The sequence below is a fragment of the Octopus bimaculoides genome, chromosome 1, assembly GCF_001194135.2.
Source record: "Octopus bimaculoides isolate UCB-OBI-ISO-001 chromosome 1, ASM119413v2, whole genome shotgun sequence".
Lineage (NCBI taxonomy): Eukaryota > Metazoa > Mollusca > Cephalopoda > Octopoda > Octopodidae > Octopus > Octopus bimaculoides.
This window is the reverse complement of record NC_068981.1, coordinates 146,662,072-146,683,068: the sequence shown is the minus strand read 5'-3', so window position 1 is coordinate 146,683,068 and position 20,997 is coordinate 146,662,072. Positions and strand designations below refer to the sequence as shown.

The 20,997-nt window shown below is 37.0% G+C and overlaps 1 protein-coding gene across 3 annotated transcripts in view; it reads left to right on the top strand.

The window, feature by feature from the left end:
* The window catches only part of LOC106883578 (GATOR complex protein Iml1), a 131,247-nt gene that overhangs the window by 26,270 nt on the left and 83,980 nt on the right, over positions 1-20,997 (top strand). For 2 of the 3 annotated variants that reach the window (XM_052971325.1, XM_052971318.1), the window contains exons 4-16: positions 1,350-1,435; positions 2,596-2,679; positions 2,780-2,829; positions 5,337-5,406; positions 6,988-7,128; positions 8,913-8,982; positions 9,698-9,770; positions 9,878-10,065; positions 11,870-12,004; positions 14,141-14,202; positions 15,377-15,450; positions 16,902-16,974; positions 18,784-18,822. In XM_052971325.1, the coding sequence (XP_052827285.1) occupies positions 1,350-1,435; positions 2,596-2,679; positions 2,780-2,829; positions 5,337-5,406; positions 6,988-7,128; positions 8,913-8,982; positions 9,698-9,770; positions 9,878-10,065; positions 11,870-12,004; positions 14,141-14,202; positions 15,377-15,450; positions 16,902-16,974; positions 18,784-18,822 (1,145 nt within the window). The remainder of the gene's footprint in view (positions 1-1,349; positions 1,436-2,595; positions 2,680-2,779; positions 2,830-5,336; positions 5,407-6,987; positions 7,129-8,912; positions 8,983-9,697; positions 9,771-9,877; positions 10,066-11,869; positions 12,005-14,140; positions 14,203-15,376; positions 15,451-16,901; positions 16,975-18,783; positions 18,823-20,997) is intronic. The other variant, XM_052971322.1, reaches the window with a different exon arrangement.

The window sequence follows — 20,997 nt, the reverse complement described above, 5'->3', positions numbered from 1 at the left end:
CATTTGAGCATAATCGTTACCAGTGTCGCCTTCTAGCACTTGTGCTGGTGGCACGTTAGAAAATCATTTGAGCGAGGTCGTTGCCAGTGCTGCTGGACTGGCTCCTGTGGAGATGGCACGTAAAAAACACCTTTTTGAGCGTGGCCGTTGCCAGCACCGTGTGACTGGCCCTCGTGCCGGTGGCACGTAAAAGCACCCACTACACTCTTGGAGTGGTTGGCGTTAGGAAGAGCATCCTGCTGTAGAAACTCTGCCAGATGAGATTGGAGCCTGGTGCAGCCTTCTAGCTTGCCAGTCCTCAGTCAGATTGTCCAACCCATGCTAGCATGGAAAGCGGACGTTGAACGATGATGATGAATGTGAATAAATAAGCATTATATTTGACTGACTAATCTGAATGTTTAAGAGTTAAACATGCTTGTAACTGTGAAGAACTTCTATTTCAGTATTTTCATTGTCACCTCACCTCATTGCTTCCACTGCAGTCATTGGTTCTATAACATTGCTTCTACAGTTTTTACATCTGCTACTGTTCTGCAGAAATCATTTCTTTCGCTGTCAGTCTGCTGTTATTACTGCAGCAGATGTCCCTTTCAATCTTTCAATGTCTGATTAACTGCAGACAACACTTCTATTGCCAGTTGGAAGCTATTTCTGCAGTAGATATCACCTGCATCGGCAGTACCATTTCAGTCATTACTTCTGCTGCTAGCCTGCTGCTATTTCTGCAGTAGACATCACCTGCATTGGCAGTACCACTTCAGTCATTACTTCCACTGCCAACCTGCTGCTATATTTCTGTTGTAGATGTCACCTGCATTAGTTGTACCACGTCATTCATCACTTTAGCTTCTAGCATGTCTGTAGTTATCACCAGCTATATAACTCCAGCCTGGTCATGGTAATGTAATGAATCAAGTAAATGCTGAAGTGATAGTAACAACATAAACATCTTTCTCAGATGAGGTAGCATCTACATGGTTGCTCGATCAGCTTGAAATAGCACCCAAATCTCCTTCAAATCACATCCTACTGTCTTAAAAGATAAAGGACACATAGATAATGTATTCCTACATCTAGATCAGTTGGTCATGGCTGGAATGTCTTTACTCATTGGTTTGCTCAATCATTATAACATGGGGCTAAGCAACATCTTTTTATCATAACAAGACAGCTGTGTAGTTAAGAAGTTGGCCTTGCAGCCATTTTGTTTCAGGTTCAATTTCACTGTATGGTACCTTTCCCAGATGTTTATTATGACAACAGATAAAATATAATACAAAATAACGAACAAAATAATTGCAAAGTATTCATAATTAATATTGTTTTTGGTTTTCTTTTATCTTCAGAATGTATAAGTGTAGAGTCTTCAATTGCTGGTGCTTTTCATTTAAAACCCTACAATGATGTGTATGTCAACAAAGTTGATCCTACGGTGAGTTATCTTTTACTTGTTTCTGTCATTAGCCTGTGGCCATACTGGGGCACCACCATGAAGAAGAATTTTTAGTTGAATGAATCAACCCTGGTACATTTTTATCTTTAAGCCTGCTACTTATTCTATCGGTTGCTTTCCAAACTGTTAAGTTATATTAGTTGTAAACACATCAACACTGGTTGTCAAGCAATGGTGGGACACAAACACATACATATGTGTGCACGCACACACACACACACACACACACACACACACACACACACACACACACACACACACACACACACATACACACACACACGACAGACTTATTTCAGCCTGAAGCTTTAGTAGAAGACATTAGCCAAAGATGCTATGTGGTGAGTCGACGAAAATATTTATTTATTTGATCACTGCATTAATAGTGAAGGCGCATGGCTCAATGGTTAGAGTGTCGAGCTTACGATCGTGAGGTTGTGAGTTTGAATCCCGAACCGGGCTGCATGTTGTGTTCTTGAGCAAGACACTTTATTTCACATTGCTCCAGTTCACTCAGCTGTAGAAATGAGTTGCGATGTCACAAGTGCTGAGCTGTATTGGCCTTTGCCTTTCCCTTGAGTGCTAAGAGCATCATCCGAGCGTGATCATTGCCAGAGCAGCTGTCTGGCTTCCGTGCTAGTGGCATGTAAGTAGCACCACTTGAGCATGATCGTTACCTGCGTCGCCTTACTAGCATTTGTGCCGGTGGCACGTGAAAAAACATTTGAGCGAGATCGTTGCCAGTGCCGAGATCGTTGCCAGTGCCGAGATCGTTGCCAGTGCCTATAATCAATTACACCACTTACACATGTAAGCAAACACTTATACATCTACAGAGAGAGAGAGAGAGAGAGGTATAAGATTAGTTCTCAAACAGATTCAAAGCAGATCTTGACAAGTAAAGGTATGTCACTGATGGGGTTATAAATAGTGAGGAAAGGACTCTGACAGAGAAAAACTAATAACTGATTGATTGTTTAATCAACGCGTTAAACAAATCATTGGATAGTTAGTTGGTAAAATAAGGAAGTGGTATTAAACCTGTGCATGTGTTTATTTAAATATTTATTGGCATAATGACCTTACCTAGACACAAGATATACTTTTGCACTTATCAAAATATTTTCACTGGTTTGTAGGAGGTCAGTTTGGACTTGGTGGAGCTCTTGTACAAAGAACAGTATTACAGTCGAAGTGATATGTGGAGGATGAGAAAGAAATTGGTTAGTGTACTGCCTATATTTTCATTTGCAATTTTGTTACTTACCAATGATGTATATATATGAATAACATTTGTTTCATGAAATTGTATTTATATTTCAGGTCAACACTTGTGCCTATCTGAACAAAAAAATAGAATTTGCAGAGATGAGGTGAGTATTTTTTATTCACCTAGGATCAGTGTTGTATTGGTAAATACAAACATGGAGACAACATTATTTATCATGTATTTAGTTGCTTAAATCAACATTTTATGAGAATCTGTGATGAAATATCTCATTACTCTAAGAACAAAATATGCAAAATTGTTTTGTAATTCCCTACACCATTTCTTTTTGAAATAGCAGTAATGTAATGGGGGAAATGTTAGGTTAACTTAGCACGAATCTTTAAACGTTCAGAATTGCACAATAATTATTATAATTGGTCTTTGTGATGATTATGGATCAGTAGAACTGGTTGGAGGTTTTTCATATAAATTCATGGAAAATGGTAATGAAATGTTAATATAAAGTTTCCTGATGTTGGTTTCTTTTTTCTTCTTCATCTTCATCATTATCATTTTACATCAGCTTTCCTTGCTAGTATGGGCTGGGCAGATTGTCATGGCCCTAGTCAGTTCGTATTTAGAATTGCCTTTGTAGATGGGCTGGAGGACTATGTCATGCTTGTATGTTTTATTTCTGGCATGGTTTCTATGTTTGAATGCACTTCCTGTCTCCAACTACTTTACAGAATATTTTAGGTATATTTTATCATGGTATCAGCATTAGAGTTGTCATGACCTTGACAAAAGTAAAGTGTCCTCTCAGTCCTACATTATCTTCACTCAATTCGCCATCCATTTTATGAAATGTCTGGGTGCATTTTATTGTGGCACCAGCACTAGTGAGGTTGCCTTGTACCCTGTAACCCTACAGAGTCCTCACTACCCTTTGATGAGTTCATTCACTCAATTCATATAGCATGAATAGTAGAGATATTGATGATAGAAGAGCTAAGATGAGTAGGTGGAAGGAACAAGGGTCTTACGATGAGAAAGTGGTAGGACAGAATATGCCATTTCTAATTATATTGCAAGAGGGAGTGAGGGAGAGAGAGATGAATGACAGGGGATGAAATGGAGCAAGGGATGGAGTAGATGTAGACTTAGTTAAGGCTATTGGGTTAGAAACCTAAATATAGATGTCTCCACCAATACTACAAGCTTCTAATGTTTTAATATTTCACTTTTCTTGCACAGGCCAGCAAGTCTTCTCCAAGACTGTGTGTTGCTATTCATCTCAGTCCTTTGTTGTTACTCTGTGAAATACAGTGTTCTGGTATCTGAGATCAATCTTAACCTGTTTATCCTAGGCCTTCCTGGGTATTTCTCTTATATGGAAAATAATGAAATGAATTTTGGCTTGCTCTGTATAGGAGACAGTTAAAAAAGTAACTGTCCTGCCAGTATAGTGGTATATAAATTATCAGCTGATTATTTTAAATGCACATTATATATATATATATATATATATATATATATATATATATATATATCTGTGTGTGTGTGTGTATTTATATTTATTTATTTATATATATTTTACATTAACTTCTTTATTTAGAAGAATTGTATAGTTGATTTAGTTTCCTATTTCAACTCTGGTTTGTCAATTTTTTGGACATGAACACATCAAATAGAATTTTGTCAAAACAACTTGATTTTCTAAGAAAGTTCCATTAGGTGCAATACTGTGTGATTAAGCTACTTGCTACTGATGCATAGTCATGTGTTCAAGTCTAGCACCATCTTATTTAATTCTGTCACCTGATCTTTTTAACAAGACTTCAGAATGTTCCTTCCTAGATCACTCTGTCACATGATGCTCCTTCCTTGCCCATATTTTTCCCTGCAGACATTGACTTGCAGATATCTGCAATGTAAGTATCTGCTGTATTGATCCTGTTTGTCTGGTGAGGTGGGCTGATGAGGGTAGGGTTGCAAGAGCCATAAGAGTTCACACCTCCTCTCACAATTACTCTGTGCAGTTACTTGACTTGTTAGAAATAGCAGACAGCTCTGCTTCACACTCTCTTGTCTTAGAACAGAAACACAAAAAAGAGTATACTGGATAATGTGGTCCTGAGTGAATTGTGTTTGGGAGACAGACTGTATGGTCATGACTGCTATGCTTTTGATCAGGGGTCTTTTTAATTAGAGCTAACCTGGGGTTAAATAGCAACATCAACCACAGCAGCAGCAGCCATAGTTTTGTTTCATGTCTGAGCAAGGTACATAATTTTCAGCTGGCCTCCAGTTGGATTGAGTGAGAAAGATTAGTGTTCACTGTTATATGGTTAGCTGTAGGAAAGTCTCCTACAAAAATCATTCAACTTATGGTTGTAGGGAAGAAAGAATGTTTGTGAAATAACAGAAATCCCTTCTGGAAATGGTGGTATATAGGGCATAGATATTGATGAATACTGTAAAACATTTGTTTGGTGGGAATTCTAGCTTGAGTCAATGTTCAGAATGCTGACAGATCAAAATTTTCATATTTTGTACTGTTGAATATCTTAAACTCAGTTGCATCCTTAGGTTTATTATAATAATAAACATTCTGTTGATGATTGTATATCATTTTGAAATGTAATAAACCAACTTTGTTCTCCATTTTAGGTGTCAGGTGAGTGAGTTATGGTCAAAAGGAGAACGTGTGACATGTGGAGTTATTGACGATAACACAAGGGTAAGTGTGAAGCTTCTATGCGCTTTCTCAAACATTTAATAATTCCATCTGTCCTTTTTTTCCCTTATGTATGACTCCTTTCCATGCCTCATTTCTAGCATAAAGTGCTCTCCTACATATTTGGGGTTCAGTTGTCTCTTGCAAGCTACTTGGTGACCTCACTAGTGCTGGTGGCATGAAAAAGTACCCAATACATGCTGTAAAATGATTGGCATACGGGTGGGCATACAGATGTAGAAATCATGCCAAAGTAAACACAGGAGCATAATGTACTCCTTGGGCCCTGTCAAATCAAAATAGTCTTACTAATGTGTATCTTTCTTCAGTTGTTTAACTATGTTAAATGTAACCATCAAGAGACAAACATACATTTATGCGCTCAGGAGTGGCTGTGTGGTAAGTAGCTTGCTTACCAACCACATAATTCCAGGTTCATTCTCACTGCGTGGCACCTTGGGCAAGTGTCTTCTACTATAGCCTCGGGCCGACCAAAGCCTTGTGAGTGGATTTGGTTGACGGAAACTGAAAGAAGCCTGTCGTATATATGTATATACATATGTGTGTGTGTGTGTATATGTTTGTGTGTCTGTGTTTGTCCCCCCAACATCGCTTGACAACCGATGGTGGTGTATTTACGTCCCAGTAACTTAGCGGTTTGGCAAAAGAGACCGATAGAATAAGTACTAGGCTTACAAAGAATAAGTCCTGGGGTTGATTTACTCGACTAAAGGCAGTGCTCCAGCATGGCCGCAGTCAAATGACTGAAACAAGTAAAAGAGTAAAAGAGATAAATAATTGTATTTCTGCCTAACTTTTCACTTGCTGGTGGGGAAGCCTATTTCATTGTTGTGATACTTTTATTTAGAATTATTAGTTGATTACTTGAAAATGAAAGCTTACATTTCACTTCAACCTTTTCAATGAACAGAAAAATTTGACATATCATAAGTGTATTGTATCAATGAATGTGTACAGTGACTCTTATATTGCATTATAGGTAAAACTAAGTGAGCTAGTGGGTTATAGATTATCATGGGAGATAACCATTGATGATTCTCCTTGCAATCTCACATTATCCACATAATAGAGATTTCATCATCAAGGCTGGCCTTCCTCTTTGAAGCAATAAAATATGTCAGTTTCAAACAATTATTAATTTTATACAAACTTCAAGTGAGACTCAACCTGTTACATCTCTATCTTCCTTTTGTCACCTATGTTGTCATTCGTCTCCCAGGCTTTGCTCTAATCTTCTTCAAAACATCATTTCCCTGGAATGCCTTCCTTGCATATGTTTTTCCTACAGCTGTTTCAACTTACATCTGTTGAAGAAGAGCATCAGTTGCATTAGTTCAGTACTCTTGGAGGCTCTTCAGAATGGTAAAAGAGCAAGAGCATAGCCTTTTCCTCTAGATTAATTCATTAAAAGAAAAAGAGAAAATACTGCCTTTAAATAGCTAAATGAGTAATTCTTCCTCATCATTAAACAAAACATCTCAGAACTTTCATCTCATATTCATACAGTATTTTGAATTTTTATTCTCATAATTTCTTTATTTTCCTGTTGTCTTTCTTTTCTAGATAGTTTTCCGATCTTCTACTGCTGTGGTCCAGATTTTCATCCAAATGAGCTCTGAAATGTGGGATTTTGATGTCCATGGGGATCTATATTTTGAGAAAGCTGTCAATGGGTTCCTTACAGATCTCTTTGCTAAATGGAAGGTAAGCACTGTCATTTTCTTTAAAACTTTCTATAAATAATTTTAATGGCAAATATGCAGATTTTTTTTTTTATAGCATAAATAGATAAATATTGGGTCATAAATGAAATGTCTGATTTTTTTATGCACGAAATTTGACAGTCGTTAACTCTAATGTTTCATCCTGACAATTCTTTGTTTTACAACATTGAAGAGTTACATCATCACTTTTTCGAAATGCAATTCATGGTGTTTGATTATATTGTGAGGTTTTTCTTGTAAATCAATTTTTGTGAACCCATGGATAGATAAAAAAATTCACATTGTTTATGAATATGAGTTCCATTGTGGAACCAATGAATTTCAGGCAGCTTGAAATATCAATGAGGTATTTGGTGAAGATGTAGTGAATAAGGGCACTGTACGTTGATGGTTTGAGAAATTCCTGTCTGGTAACTTTACTCTTGAAAATCAGCCCAATGGTAGACTTGAGACCAAGGTGGATAATGTTGAACTAGAAGCTGTAGTGGAAGCGGATACATCTCAAACTACGCGTGAATTAGCAGCAAGGTTTGTTTTTTGATTCCAACTGTATTGGACTATCTGAAACAAATCAGCAAGGTAAAGAAGCTGGACAAGTGGGTACCTGACAAACTGAACGAGCATCAAATGACACGTCATCTTGATTCTTGTTCTTCGCTGTCATGGTATAAAAGTGAACCATTTTTGCATTATATTGTTATGTGTGATAAAAAATGGATTCTTTTCAACAATAGCAAGCATTCTGCACAGTGCTTGGAAAGAGACGAAGTACCAAAACACAACCCAAAAGTGAATATTCATCAAAAAAAGCTAATGGTGTCTGTTTGGTGGTCCAGCACTGGTGTCATCCACTACAGCTTCATGAGACCTGGTAAGTCAATTACAGCATGTGTATTCATCAACCAACTGGATGAAATGATGAGTGAACTTGCAATTAAACAACTGAGGTTGGTCAATAAAGACAGGCAAATTCTCTCACAAGACAATGCTTGATCACATGTTGCTCAAAGAATGCTACTCAAGTTACAGGAACTGAACTGTCATCCACCATATTTACCAGACCTTGCACCAACTGACATTTCCAGGCATTGGACAACTTTTTGCAAGGAATAAACTTCAAATCTGTAGAAGATGCAAAAACAGGCATTCATTAACTCATCACCTCTTGCTCTCCAGAATTCTTCTCCGCTGGCATAAATAAGCTACCAATAAAATGGCAAAATTGTGTCGATAATTTAGGTGCATACTTTGATTAACTGTATTGCTTTTTGCTGAGATAAAGTAAAATAAACTTTCAGTTCAAAATTGGACATTTCCTTCTTAATGACCTGATATTTCAGCTGGCCTCATAGGAGGTTTTGTGGTTTTACGTCTATCTGCCTGTCTGTATATTTATATTCGGTAGGCTTCTTTCAGTTTCTGTCTCCACAAGGCTTTGGTTGGCCAGGGACATTTGAAGACATTTGCCCAATGTGCCAAATAGTGGAATTGAACCCAAGACTACATGGCAGGGAAGCAAGCTTCTTAACCACACATCCACACCTAGTGTTCATAATTAGTGTTTATCTGAATTTATCATGAATTACTATTTATCTGGACTGTCATTAATTTGAATTCATTTGGTTTGTAGTTAATTACTGTTCATCTGGTTTGTCATCAATCAGTATTTGCTTGGTCTGTAGTTAATTACAATTTATTTGATCTATTGTCTATAATGTTTATTTGGGCTGTGATAATTCATATTTTTCTGTTCATTCATTTCAGGAACAGAATTGTTGCCATGATGTCACTATTGTTCTATTTTCCCGTACATTCTACAGTGCCAGTAGTTGTGGTAAGTAGTATCAAGTTATCTTTATAGGAAAAATGGAGAAAGCATTCCATTTTCCTTTCCTTGAAAATTTTAAGTCATCATCACTGCCACCATCATCATCGTCGTCATTGTTGTCATCATCATCATCATCATCATCATCATCAATTTACTTTTCATGGTCATCCATGCTTTAAGACTTATGAGGAGTTACTGCCCTCTTAGGTGTGGTCAGGGGACCACCTCTCCTGATTGTAGTGGATGCATTTTATCAGTTCTAGTGAGGGTGCTTTGGATCCTCACTACTCTATGTTGTTTCTGCTCATTCAGGCAACATAATTAAGTATCTTACTTGGAAACAGGTGAGGTTTGGTGACAGGAATGGCATCCGACTGTTAAAATCTGCCTCAATAAAGTCTGCCCTATGCAAGCATGGAAAAGTAGACATTAAAATGATGATGAGTAGAGGATAGAGAGAACTCTTTAGTCCCAGTCGAGAACCTCTCTCCCACTTCATACAGTAAAGTGGTTGGCAAAGAATAGAAATCCAATCTTGAAAACCATGCCAAGAATATGACACAAAGCAAAAGAGAAGGCTGGTTTCCACTGCTACTGTTGTGTATATTTTATAATTAAGGATCACAATAAAAGGAAAGATATTATTTGTAGAAAAATGTTATTGTTTATGTTGCAAGAAGTTGTGTACATATTGGATACATGTTGTTTTTCCATTTTCTAGATGAATTTCCTGAAATTATTCGTGATTGGATTCAGCAGGATTACAAAGGAAGATTCTATGAAGATTTCTACAGGTTTTGTATTTTTTTTCTAATTTCTAAATTTTAAAACTTGTTTTATTCTGAATTTTTTTTTCCAATGTTAATGTTTCATCAAAATTTTATTTCCTGTTCTCAAATAGGGTTGTGGTGCAGAATGAGCGTTATGAAGATTGGGCTAGTACCTTAATTCAGTTACGTGTTATTTTTAATGAATATCCACAGAAAGTGGTTCGCTACCATGAGGCATGTGGATTAACTGTGCCACCAGCTGAAAACTCAACTGCCTCTCAGGGCAACTTCTTAGAAACCTTGAATATGTCCCTTAACTGTAAGTGTTTACTTATTTCTCCTCCATTTGTAATTGTTATTTGTAACTGAGGTGATTTGCATGAGAGCTTCATGGTTTCATAAAAGCTATCCTGTTCATCTGCCAGACATATGAGCTATATCGTTGGCATTCCGTCGCTTACGATGTTGAGTGTTCCAATTGATCCGATCAACGGAACAGCCTGCTCGTGAAATTAACGTGCAAGTGGCTGAGCACTCCACAGACACTTGTACCCTTAATGTAGTTCTCGGGGATATTCAGCGTGACACAGTGTGACAAAGGTGACCCTTTGAATTACAGGCAAGTGAGAGAAAGTTGTGGTGGAAGAGTACAGCAGGGTTCGCCACCATCCCCTGCCGGAGCCACATGGAGCATTATGGGTTTTCGCTCAATAAACACTCACAATGCCCGGTCTGGGAATCGAAACCGCGATCCTATGACCGCGAGTCCGCTGCTCTAACCACTGGGCCATTGCGCCTCTACATATGAGCTATATGCAGAGATAAATATCATTGTCGTGTCCATAATTGGCTTAAGCTTAATATGCTTATCACACATTCTGGCTACTTCAGTTATTTTATCTATTTTTCTGCTAATAATATATATCTACTTTACCTACCCCATTATTACACACCCAGAAAAAGATATAATTTTTTTCTTTGTCTGTGAAAAGTCTGGTTGAGGATCCCCTCTTTTTTGCTTCTTGTACACAGCTATGTCTGTTTGCCTCTGTTCTCTTATCTCTACAGTCTCTCATGATCTAACTTTTATCCTGTCAACATTGATGGTGGCAGGCCTTAAGTTTTGAACCAAACAGAAAGAGATGAACTGCCAGTGTTGGCTGGGTAGACTGGTATCTGTTTTCTACATCTGAAATTGAGAAAGTTTGTGTGATTATTTAATGATGGCGTTCTCACACAAGTCCAGATATTTTCCCTAATTGGTTATTCCTTTACTCACCAGCGAATTATTACAGATAATCAACATGTTAGCATTTGTCTTTGTTGTATGCTCACATTAAATAGCAAGGTATGGGAGATAAACTTTGTTACATTGGTAGATATAGAATAGTTGTAGAAGTAAGGCGTACATATCTGTGTATTTAAGTACATACATATAAAACACATATGGAACTTAGATGCACTATATATGCACTGGAATATGTGAATATCTCTATTTTACTCTTTTACTTGTTTCAGTCTTTTTGACTGTGGCCATGCTGGAGCACCGCCTTTAGTCGAGCAAATCGACCCCAGGACTTATTCTTTAGAAGCCTGGCACTTATTCTATCGGTCTCTTTTGCCGTACCGCTAAGTTACGGGGACGTAAACACACCAGCATCAGTTGTCAAGCGACGTTGGGGGGACAAACACAGACACACAAACATACACACACACACACATACATATATACATATATACATATATACGACAGGCTTCTCTCAGTTTCCGTCTACCAAATCCACTCACAAGGCTTTGGTCGGCCCGAGGCTATAGTAGAAGACACTTGCCCAAGATGCCACGCAGTGGGACTGAACCCGGGACCATGTGGTTGGTAAGCAAGCTACTTACCACACAGCCACTCCTACGCCTATATGCACCAGGCACACATGTATACACACAAATACATGCATAAATACCTGCATGTATGCACACACACACACACACACGGACATTAGGCTAAGCTATGAGAAATGGAGAGAGAGAGAGAGAGAGAGAGAGAGAGAGTATTTTGAAATGTTTTAAACTTGTATGTAAAACTGCTTAACATTATTCATATGCTCTATATTGCCATGTTTTCTCAGTGTTCGAGCGATATTATCTTGATCGAAGTTTTGATCGTACGGGCCAAGTAGCCGTAGTTATAACTCCTGGGCCAGGTGTGTTTGAAGTAGATCGTGAATTAACAAACATTACAAAGCACAGAACAATCGATTGTGGTAAGTGAATCCTACTTTCATCTTATTTGATTTATTACTTTGGAGCTCAGAATTGAAGCTCTAACATTTGGGATTTTAATTGCAAAAAACAATAAGGTTACGAGCTGGCAGAATCATCACTGCATCAGATAAAATGCTTTTTAGCATTTCTCTCAGGTCTTTACATTCTGAATTCAAATACTACCAAGGTCAACTTTACCTTTCATCTTTTTGGGGTCAATAATATAAGTACAAATTGAGTGTTGTGGGGGTGGGAGGTTCATGTAAGCGACTTCCCCTTCCTTCAAAATAGACAGCTCGTCAGACTCTATAGGCTTTGGCTTTTTGGGTGTGAAACCTTGGGTAACTCTATATAAAATTTTGTTGTATATATGGTTGGCGTTAGGAAGGGCATCCAGCTGTAGAAACTCTGCCAAATTTAGATTGGAGCCTGGTGTTGCCATCCGGTTTCACCAGTCCTCAGTCAAATCGTCCAACCCATGCTAGCATGGAAAGCGGACGTTAAATGATGATGATGATGATGATGATGATATATATATATATATATGAGGGAACCTGTGGAAGAGGTAAACCCAGAAAGACCAGGGATGAGGTGGTGAAGCACGACCTTTGAGCATTAGGCCTCACCGAGGCAATGACTAGTGACCAAGCCATTTGGAAATATGCTGTGCTTGAGAAGACCCGGCAAGCCAAGTGAGACCATAACCCGTGGCCTATGCCCAGGGTGTAACCAGCCCACTTATGCGTACCTTTCCTTCATTGGACACTAAACTATGCTTGCGAAGACTTGTTGAGGCAAATGAAATCGAAATCGAAGTCAAATTCGATGACAGCACCGCATGACTGGCATCCATGCTAGTGGAGTGCTAAGGCCACGCTCAAAATGGTGTATTTTACTTGGCACCTGCACAGGAGCCAGTCCAGCAGCACTGGCAACGATCTCGCTCGAATGTCTTTACACGTGCAACAATCTCACTCGAATGTCTTTACACATGCCACCAGCACAAGTGCTAGGAAGGCGACGTTGGGCACAGGTGCCTTATTAATTAATACATTCACCGTTTTGATTTCCACTCATTTACTTATTTATTTTTTCTAACATTTTCATTGCTTCTTGCAAGAGGTTGCAAGAAGCAATGAAAATTTTAGAAAAAATAAATAAGTAAATAAGTGGAAATCGAACCAGTGAGTGTGTTAATTAATAAGGCATTAAAACAGAATGATTCTCCCCAGACACAATAAAATATATATGTATATATCTCAGACCCAGCTCTGTCGCATGACTTTTAGAGGCTCCCTGCAACTTTTTATTTTGAGGCCTCATCCCTTCAATCAAAATTCATAATCTACACACCTTTTATTCATAGTTATATTTTACTTTATTTTATCTGAAGTTCAATATTTTACATTATCCCAAAGAACGTCTTTAAAAGTACAACAAGTTAAATTTATTTAGGTCTATTGCAAATTTCAATAAGTAAAAATTCCAGATATGAATAGAAGGGCACTTTTTTCATCCAGGCAACTTTCAAAGACAAATACGGTGCACTTTTTGTTTTGCAAAATCATCAATCAGTTCAGAATAATCAAGCTGAGAGCTTAAGTTCATGTTCAATAAATATCATAGACAATCCACAAAGTCTGATATACGTTCACAGTATAATGTAATATTTTTACAAAACGTTTGCAGGTACAATGTATTATCATTTTATTTCTTGAAATTTTCAGTTAACATAGATAGTTTAATTCTTGTTCAACATCTTAACCAAAGTAAATAGGTGACTCATCTACGTACTTTGATCTTAACATGGACCCCTCAACTGTGGAGGCCCCCTGCGACCGCAGGGGTTGTAGGGGCTTAGCAACAACCCTGCTCACATCAATACAGCGACTACAAAAACTACATACTGGATTGTAATACTGAAATAAGCAGATGTACTTCAAGAGGACACAGTTTAGATTTTACCCTGCCTACATAAGGCATGAAATTGTAAGGATCTTTTGGATGAAACTAACGAGGAATGAGCAATGTCTTGTCTTGTATGAATTTTCCATATGTTCCTTTGTTGTGTTCCTGTTTAAATTGTGGAACTTATATACAAACAAAAATTGACTTTGAACTACTTTTCTTTATAGGTATTGGAAGTGATTTGGTTTGTATGGGAGAGCAACCACTACATGCAGCACCTCTATTTAAAGTAAATATTTATATTTGATCATGATATTATTAACCTATCATTCATGCTTCATTATGACAGAGTTTATTTTCATTTCTGGTTCCTTTTATAAAATTTTACTGTATTTTTATAAAAGTTAAGTTAGTTAGAAAAGAAAGTGTAGTGTCCATAACTATTTCATGTTCCCCTAGACTGATTCAATTAATATGGCTGGGACCCAGCTTGAACATCTACAGGAAACATGTGGGCAGTGAGTGATCTGTTGTTTGATTTGAATGTAATTTTACTAAGGGTCCTATTTTTTTATGAATTAATTCAGGGTTACTGAGACAGGTGAGGGAAGGGGAGGAAGAAACTGGTGAGCTAATCTGAATGTTTGCAATAGAGTGGATTATAATAAAAATTTATAGGTGTAAGTATGGCTGTGTGGTAAGAAGTTTGTTTCCCAACCACATAATTCTGGGTTCAGTCCTACTGCATGGCACCTAGGGCGAGTGTCTTCTATTATAGACTTGGACTGACCAAGGCCTTGTGAGTGGATTTGGGAGACAGAAATTGAATAAAGCTCATCAGATATGTGTTTATGTCCCAATAACTTTGTGGTTTGGCAAAAGAGTGATAGAATACATACCAGACTTAAAAAAAAACAAGTAAGTTCTGAGGTCGATTTGTTTGGCTAAAATTCTTCAAGGCAGTAGCCCAATATGGCTACAATCTAATGACTGAAGCAAGTAAAAGATAAAAGATATCCCCTGTGCAGGCATTGGGTTTAGTTTTTCATCAAAGAACAGGTACAATCCATTGAATGAGCATTAACACAATTTTTCTCTTCTCGGTTTCACTTCACAAAGTTTGGGTTGACCTGAAGATATAGTAAATGACACCCTACACAAAAAGCTGTAGAGTGAGCCTGAATTGAGAGCTACTTGACTTTGAAGGTGTTAGTGTTAGAACCAGGTGGTGATTTAGGCATGAATTTCTAGTCTTCTGATGTATCATTTTATAAAAATTCTAATATCATCTTGCTGCCAAAAGCTTCTTAAATCTCAAAATATTTTGGTTATTCATTTGCAAGATGCTAGAATAGTCATCGAGTGAAGCCTATCTCAGTATAAGGTAAAAAAATCCTATGTTGTTGTTGATGAAATGATGATGATTGATCACTATAATTAACAATATGAATCCATGTTTTCAGTTCCATAGTAAAACTGAGAAAATCACCTTGGAAGTTGGAGATGATTATAATATTCCTCATTGGATGAACCACAGGTAGGTAAAGTTATGTTATATATGACGTAAGGTTTTGTTCTGTCATTTTCTCTTTATTATGATTCATCATCATTTTACTTCCACTTTTCCTGCTAATATGGGTTGAACAAGTCATCACAGTCCAAATTAGTTGTTCTCCTAAATGTGTTGGAGGATCACACATTTTGATAGTATACTTCATTTTGGGCTTGGTTTCTTTGGCTGGATGACCTTCCTAACACCAATGATACTAGGTGCATTTGATCGTAGCACCAGTACTAGAGAGGTTGTAATGTCTTGGGCAAAAAGCAAAAGGTCTTTGTCACCTTACATTTTGTCTGCTTGCTTGCTAGCTACTTTACAAAGTAAATGGGGGTGCATTCTATCATGGCACAAGAACTATGAGGTCACCTTCTATCCTGTGACCTGTCATGGGCAAAGAGCAAAGGAGGTCTTTTCCACCCAACATTTTCTCTGCTGGCTTGCCAACCACTTTAGTGAGTATACAGGGTACATTTTATCATGGCACAAGTACTGCTGAAGTTGCCTTGTACCCTGCATGACTACAGAGTCCCAACTACTCTACATTGTTGTTATTTATTCACAGCAACATGACTAAGAGTGAGACCAGATGAGAGCAATGACTCAAGAAAAACCAGAATGAGGGAGTAAAGGGAACAAGATGTTGGTAGAACACATTTTATTGCACATGTGGCTGTGTGGTCAAGAAGTTTTCTCCCTAACCACAAGGCTCCAAGTTCAGTCCACTGTGTGGCTCTTTGGGCAACTGTCTTCTATTATACCTGCTAGCTGTGGGTAGATTTGGTAAACAGAAACTGAAAGAATCCCATCATGTGTGTGTGTGTGTGTGTGTGCTTTTATTTTGACATAGCATAATAGTTGTAAATGAGTGGAAAACAAAATTGATGACTTTTCTCCTTTGTTCTCAACTCTGGGCTGTCTTTTCTTCTCTCCAATTGGATCTCTGCTTCTTTACAGTTTCCTTTTGGATTTAGCTTCACCGCATCGTGTTTTCCCGAGGGAAGGCCTTCATCTCTCAGGTCTTGTTGGTTTTGTATTGTCATCGAAGATTCTATAACTTTGCTTTTTTAGGTAGGAATGTTGGCCCTTTGCAAACCCATTTTTATCTCTGGGGAGAGGCAGTCTGTATAAGTCTGGCCTCTGGCCCTTCATTTGTCCAACATAGAAGGACCTACCTGGAGCTTGTGCTCCACTAGCATTGCTCTCAGAGTCACTGAGGTACTCAAGCCACCTCACTGCCACAAGGACTGGACCTTACAGTAGTGTATTATAAAATAACAATACAACATTCTTATGAATAGAACCTGAAGTTAGAATGCAATTAGTATAAGTACTCAATGTGATTTTTTTTTTGTAATTAAAACAATTTGTTTGAAAATGTTCTATATGAGAAACAAAATTTTTGATATTTGTAAAAAATTTAATTTCAGTTTCTATACTTTCAAGTCTCCTCTTCTTGGTACTGAATCGACCTTCATTCCACGAATCAAACCTCCAAAAATTGTAAGGATGTAATTACTTTTTAAAATTTTGATTCTGATACTGTTTGCATATTATTATATATTCATTAAAGCATGAAGATAAAAACCAAAGAACAGTTACTTGAAATCAAGTATGTCAATTAGTTGTTTTAGCAATCAGTTTAACTCATGAAAAACTCACCTGAAATTGCCTGTGTTTCTCTGATACAAAACCATTTGCTTTAATTTACATTACAGTGTTATTTTATGTAAGAATTGTTTATTATGTTCTGAACTCTAAATCAGTAATGACAAGCTTATTTTATTAAATCTGTCCAATTTCTTGACCAAGAACACAAAATTAATTGAAAAGCCCAGGCAGTGTTTTTCATTAAATATGGACATATAAAATTAAAAAGAAAACAACCATTTAGATTTTCTCATCAATAAGAATAATTATTATTGTTTTAATAACAAAACTGTGTTCTTGTATGAGAGAGAGAAAGAGCGATCGAAGAGTGAAGTGAATATGGGGCTAGTTCTGGGGTTCATTGAGAAGGATTATTTGGAAGGGATACTGTGGGATCAGTGGCCCTGTTGATTTGATATGCCTGGACTTGGTATATATGTATGTATGATGGTGAGTCTAGTGGAGTGAAAGGGGATAGATATCTAGTGTGTGGAGTTGGTCACAAAGTTAGAAACATAGGAAATAATTGATGTAATCAAGGAAGAAGAGACAGAAATAAAGGCAGTGTTGATGATCTTGAGATAAAAAGGAATACTTCGAGGAAACTATAATACAGATCATGTAACATTAGAAAAATTTTATTGTATCCCAGAAGTAGGAAAGCCAGGAAGCTATCAAAAAGATTTAAAAAAAAAGTGACATAGACCAAGAAAAAATGCAGTAAATTAATTTGATAAGCTGCAGAAAATATTTAAATTATAATTTAGTTACCTATGGAAAATGTTATTTCTTTTAATGGAGAATTTCTTAATTGTATTATTATATTTTGAGATGGTCATTTTTTGCCAATTAAACACGCACACTGTTTTATCTTTACTTTTATTATTATTATTATTATTATTATTATTATTATTATTATTATTATTATCATTATCATTATTATTATTATTATTATCATTATCATTATTATTATTATTATTATTATTATTACGAAGGCAGTGAACTGGCAGAATTGTTAGCACGCTAGACGAAATGCATAGCAGTATTTCACCCATTGCTATGTTCTGAGTTCAAATTCCGCCAAGGTTGACTTTGCCTTTCATCCTTTTGATGGTCAATAAAATAAGTACCAGTTGAACACTGGGGTCGATGTAATCGACTCATCCCCTCCTCCAAAGAACTGCTGCCCTTGTGGCAAAGTAGCCTTATGGCTAAGATCAATATCAATTATTATTATCATTATTATTATTATTATTAGTTTATTTGTCAATGTTCTTTCATCACACATTCTGTGACCTCTTCAGCGACTTTCTGTCTCTTGTGTTTCTTCTCTCTGATTTTGTCCTGTCTATTCAATTTTGTCTTTGTGTGGTATGTAGACAGGACAAGACCTGGCAAAAGATGACCATCCCCAAATATAACAATATCTGTTTCAGCACATGATTTCACATCAAGAGTCTTGCAAAACAAACACATTTATTAATTGTCATACTGGAAAAGTATGGTAAAACTAAACATACATCTCTAGCTATGTCAGTTCAAATTATCATTGGCAGTAATTTTTCTCTTACGAATCCTTCCCAAGATTTTCTACAGAGGTTTTTTTTTTGTTATATTTATCCATTGACACTTAATTTCTACCAATTTTTTTCATCATTCCAGCCTGGCCACTTACCACATGGGGGTAATTGTGCATCAGTGGTAAGTTGTCTTGTGGCTAATATGGCAGTTAAAATACCACTTCACATCTTTTTCTTTAACGAGTTATAATTAACTCCTCTTATTCACCAGGTTTTCCTTATACTTACTAATGAAGCTTAATCTATTCACTCTAACTAAATCACTGCTTGGTATACTAACAGGTTTCCTTGATTGTTTGCTTTGATCTGATATGGAAAATATGGGTATTTTGGAATTACATTTGTAATTTTCATTTTTTACTCACAATGCATTTTTTTTTTTTTTAGCAAATACCATATTTGATAGCATAAAAGACACAGAGGCATATGAGGCACACCTCAATTGTGACATTGCATATTCTGGAAAAGTGATCTAGCATTTCGTTATAAAATATTACCAAAGTACTTTCATTATTGCAGCATACATTACTGTATAGAAAAAGTAAGGCAGCAGTACAGCTGAACATATTATAGGGTGAGGCTAGATAAAAGTAACTGTCTGTATTAAAATTAACTGATAATAATGAGTATCAAGAACAAAATTAGCTTATGGGAGACCTAAATTTGTACATAAGACCTGGGGTGAGTCCCTGTGACAATATTTTGGCAAAAATGCATGTCTTATATGCCATCAAATATGGTATTTTTCTACTGTTTTTCCTAATCATATACCAATGTTAGAGGGTGTCTCTGTGTAGGTGGAGAACTCTGAAGAATAGCATTTACTAGGTAGGACCCACTACATTCTCGGAGTGGTTGGCGTTAGGAAGGGCATCCAGCTGTAGAAACTCTGCCAAATCAGATTGGAGCCTGGTGTAGCCGTCTAGTTTCACCAGTCCCCAGTCAAATCATCCAACCCATGCTAGCATGGAAAGCGGATGTTAAACGATGATGACAATGATGATGATGATGACACAGTAAGAGGTAGCTAAACACAATGTTAGTTCTTTAGACTAAGGATTTGGCACAAGGTTAGTAGCCTTATAAAAACATTTCTTGTCATGGAAATATCAACAGAGAAAGCAAAGCTGCCTGTCTTGAGGAAGTGAGGCTGCCAATTTTACTGCCTTTAGTTGTTAAACAGATGATTGATGTTACACATTGAAGCCAATAGACATCTGTAGAGGTTAAAAGTAATAATGATACAAATTCTGGAACTAGAGAGGGCAAACATATTCTGTGCAAATTACATATAAATAGCCTAAAAGCCACAGTCCATTTAGACTTTTAAGCTGGCTTCTGCGAATGAGAATTAATTCTGTAATGCAATCATTCTATTGTTCCAGTCCCAATTTGAATCCCAAAGTACTTATCTTGATGTAAAATTAACAAAGTGAATGTCATTTACCTCCCTCTTGATCTCTGGTTTCATCTGACAAATGCTTTTAAATCAGATCTCAATGCTGGATGTCAAGAACCAAATAAAGGGCAGGTTTTCAATCCTGGGATCATCCTGATTCCAAAAAGGTATAACATGTCTATGTAGACTGAGATACAGGGGTCCCAGATGGACAGACAGAAATTCGCTTTTATTATTATGGATTGTGATAATGTAATACCTTCACTCTAACTCAAATTCATAGCATCTTTATGACTTAGAAAAAAGTTGGCTTATTGAGTGTTGTGGTGTAGTTCCAAGTGAACTCTGATAGAGCAGACTCTTGGCACACAGGATGTTGGTTGAATGAATAGATACAACCCACATATTTTTTGTTCCAAATTTTTTGTGCTTCCATTTAACGAAGGAATACATTGCACATGCCAACATGAAGTGGTTAATCATATAGGGTGCAACACGACTGTCTATAAAGTACTCTCTCCACTGTGCTATCTGTTATTGAATAAATTTTTAATTGACCTCACTTGTTTTATAACGATCTAATTGTATTTCTTTACTGATACTAACACTAAATGTAGATTTGCTGTGTCAAATTTCTAACATCATTAGCTACTTTTACAAATTTGTCTTGGTGGAAAGGTTAGTTATTCTTTTTTTTTTTATTTCTTGTATATTTTTGACTGTGGAGGCACAATGGCCCAGTGGTTAGGGCAGCGGACTCGCGGTTGGAGGATCACGGTTTCGATTCCCAGACCGGGTGTTGTGTGTGTTTATTAAGCGAAAACACCTAAAGCTCCATGAGGCTCCAGCAGGGGGTGGTGGCGACCCCTGTTGTACTCTTTCACCACAACTTTTTCT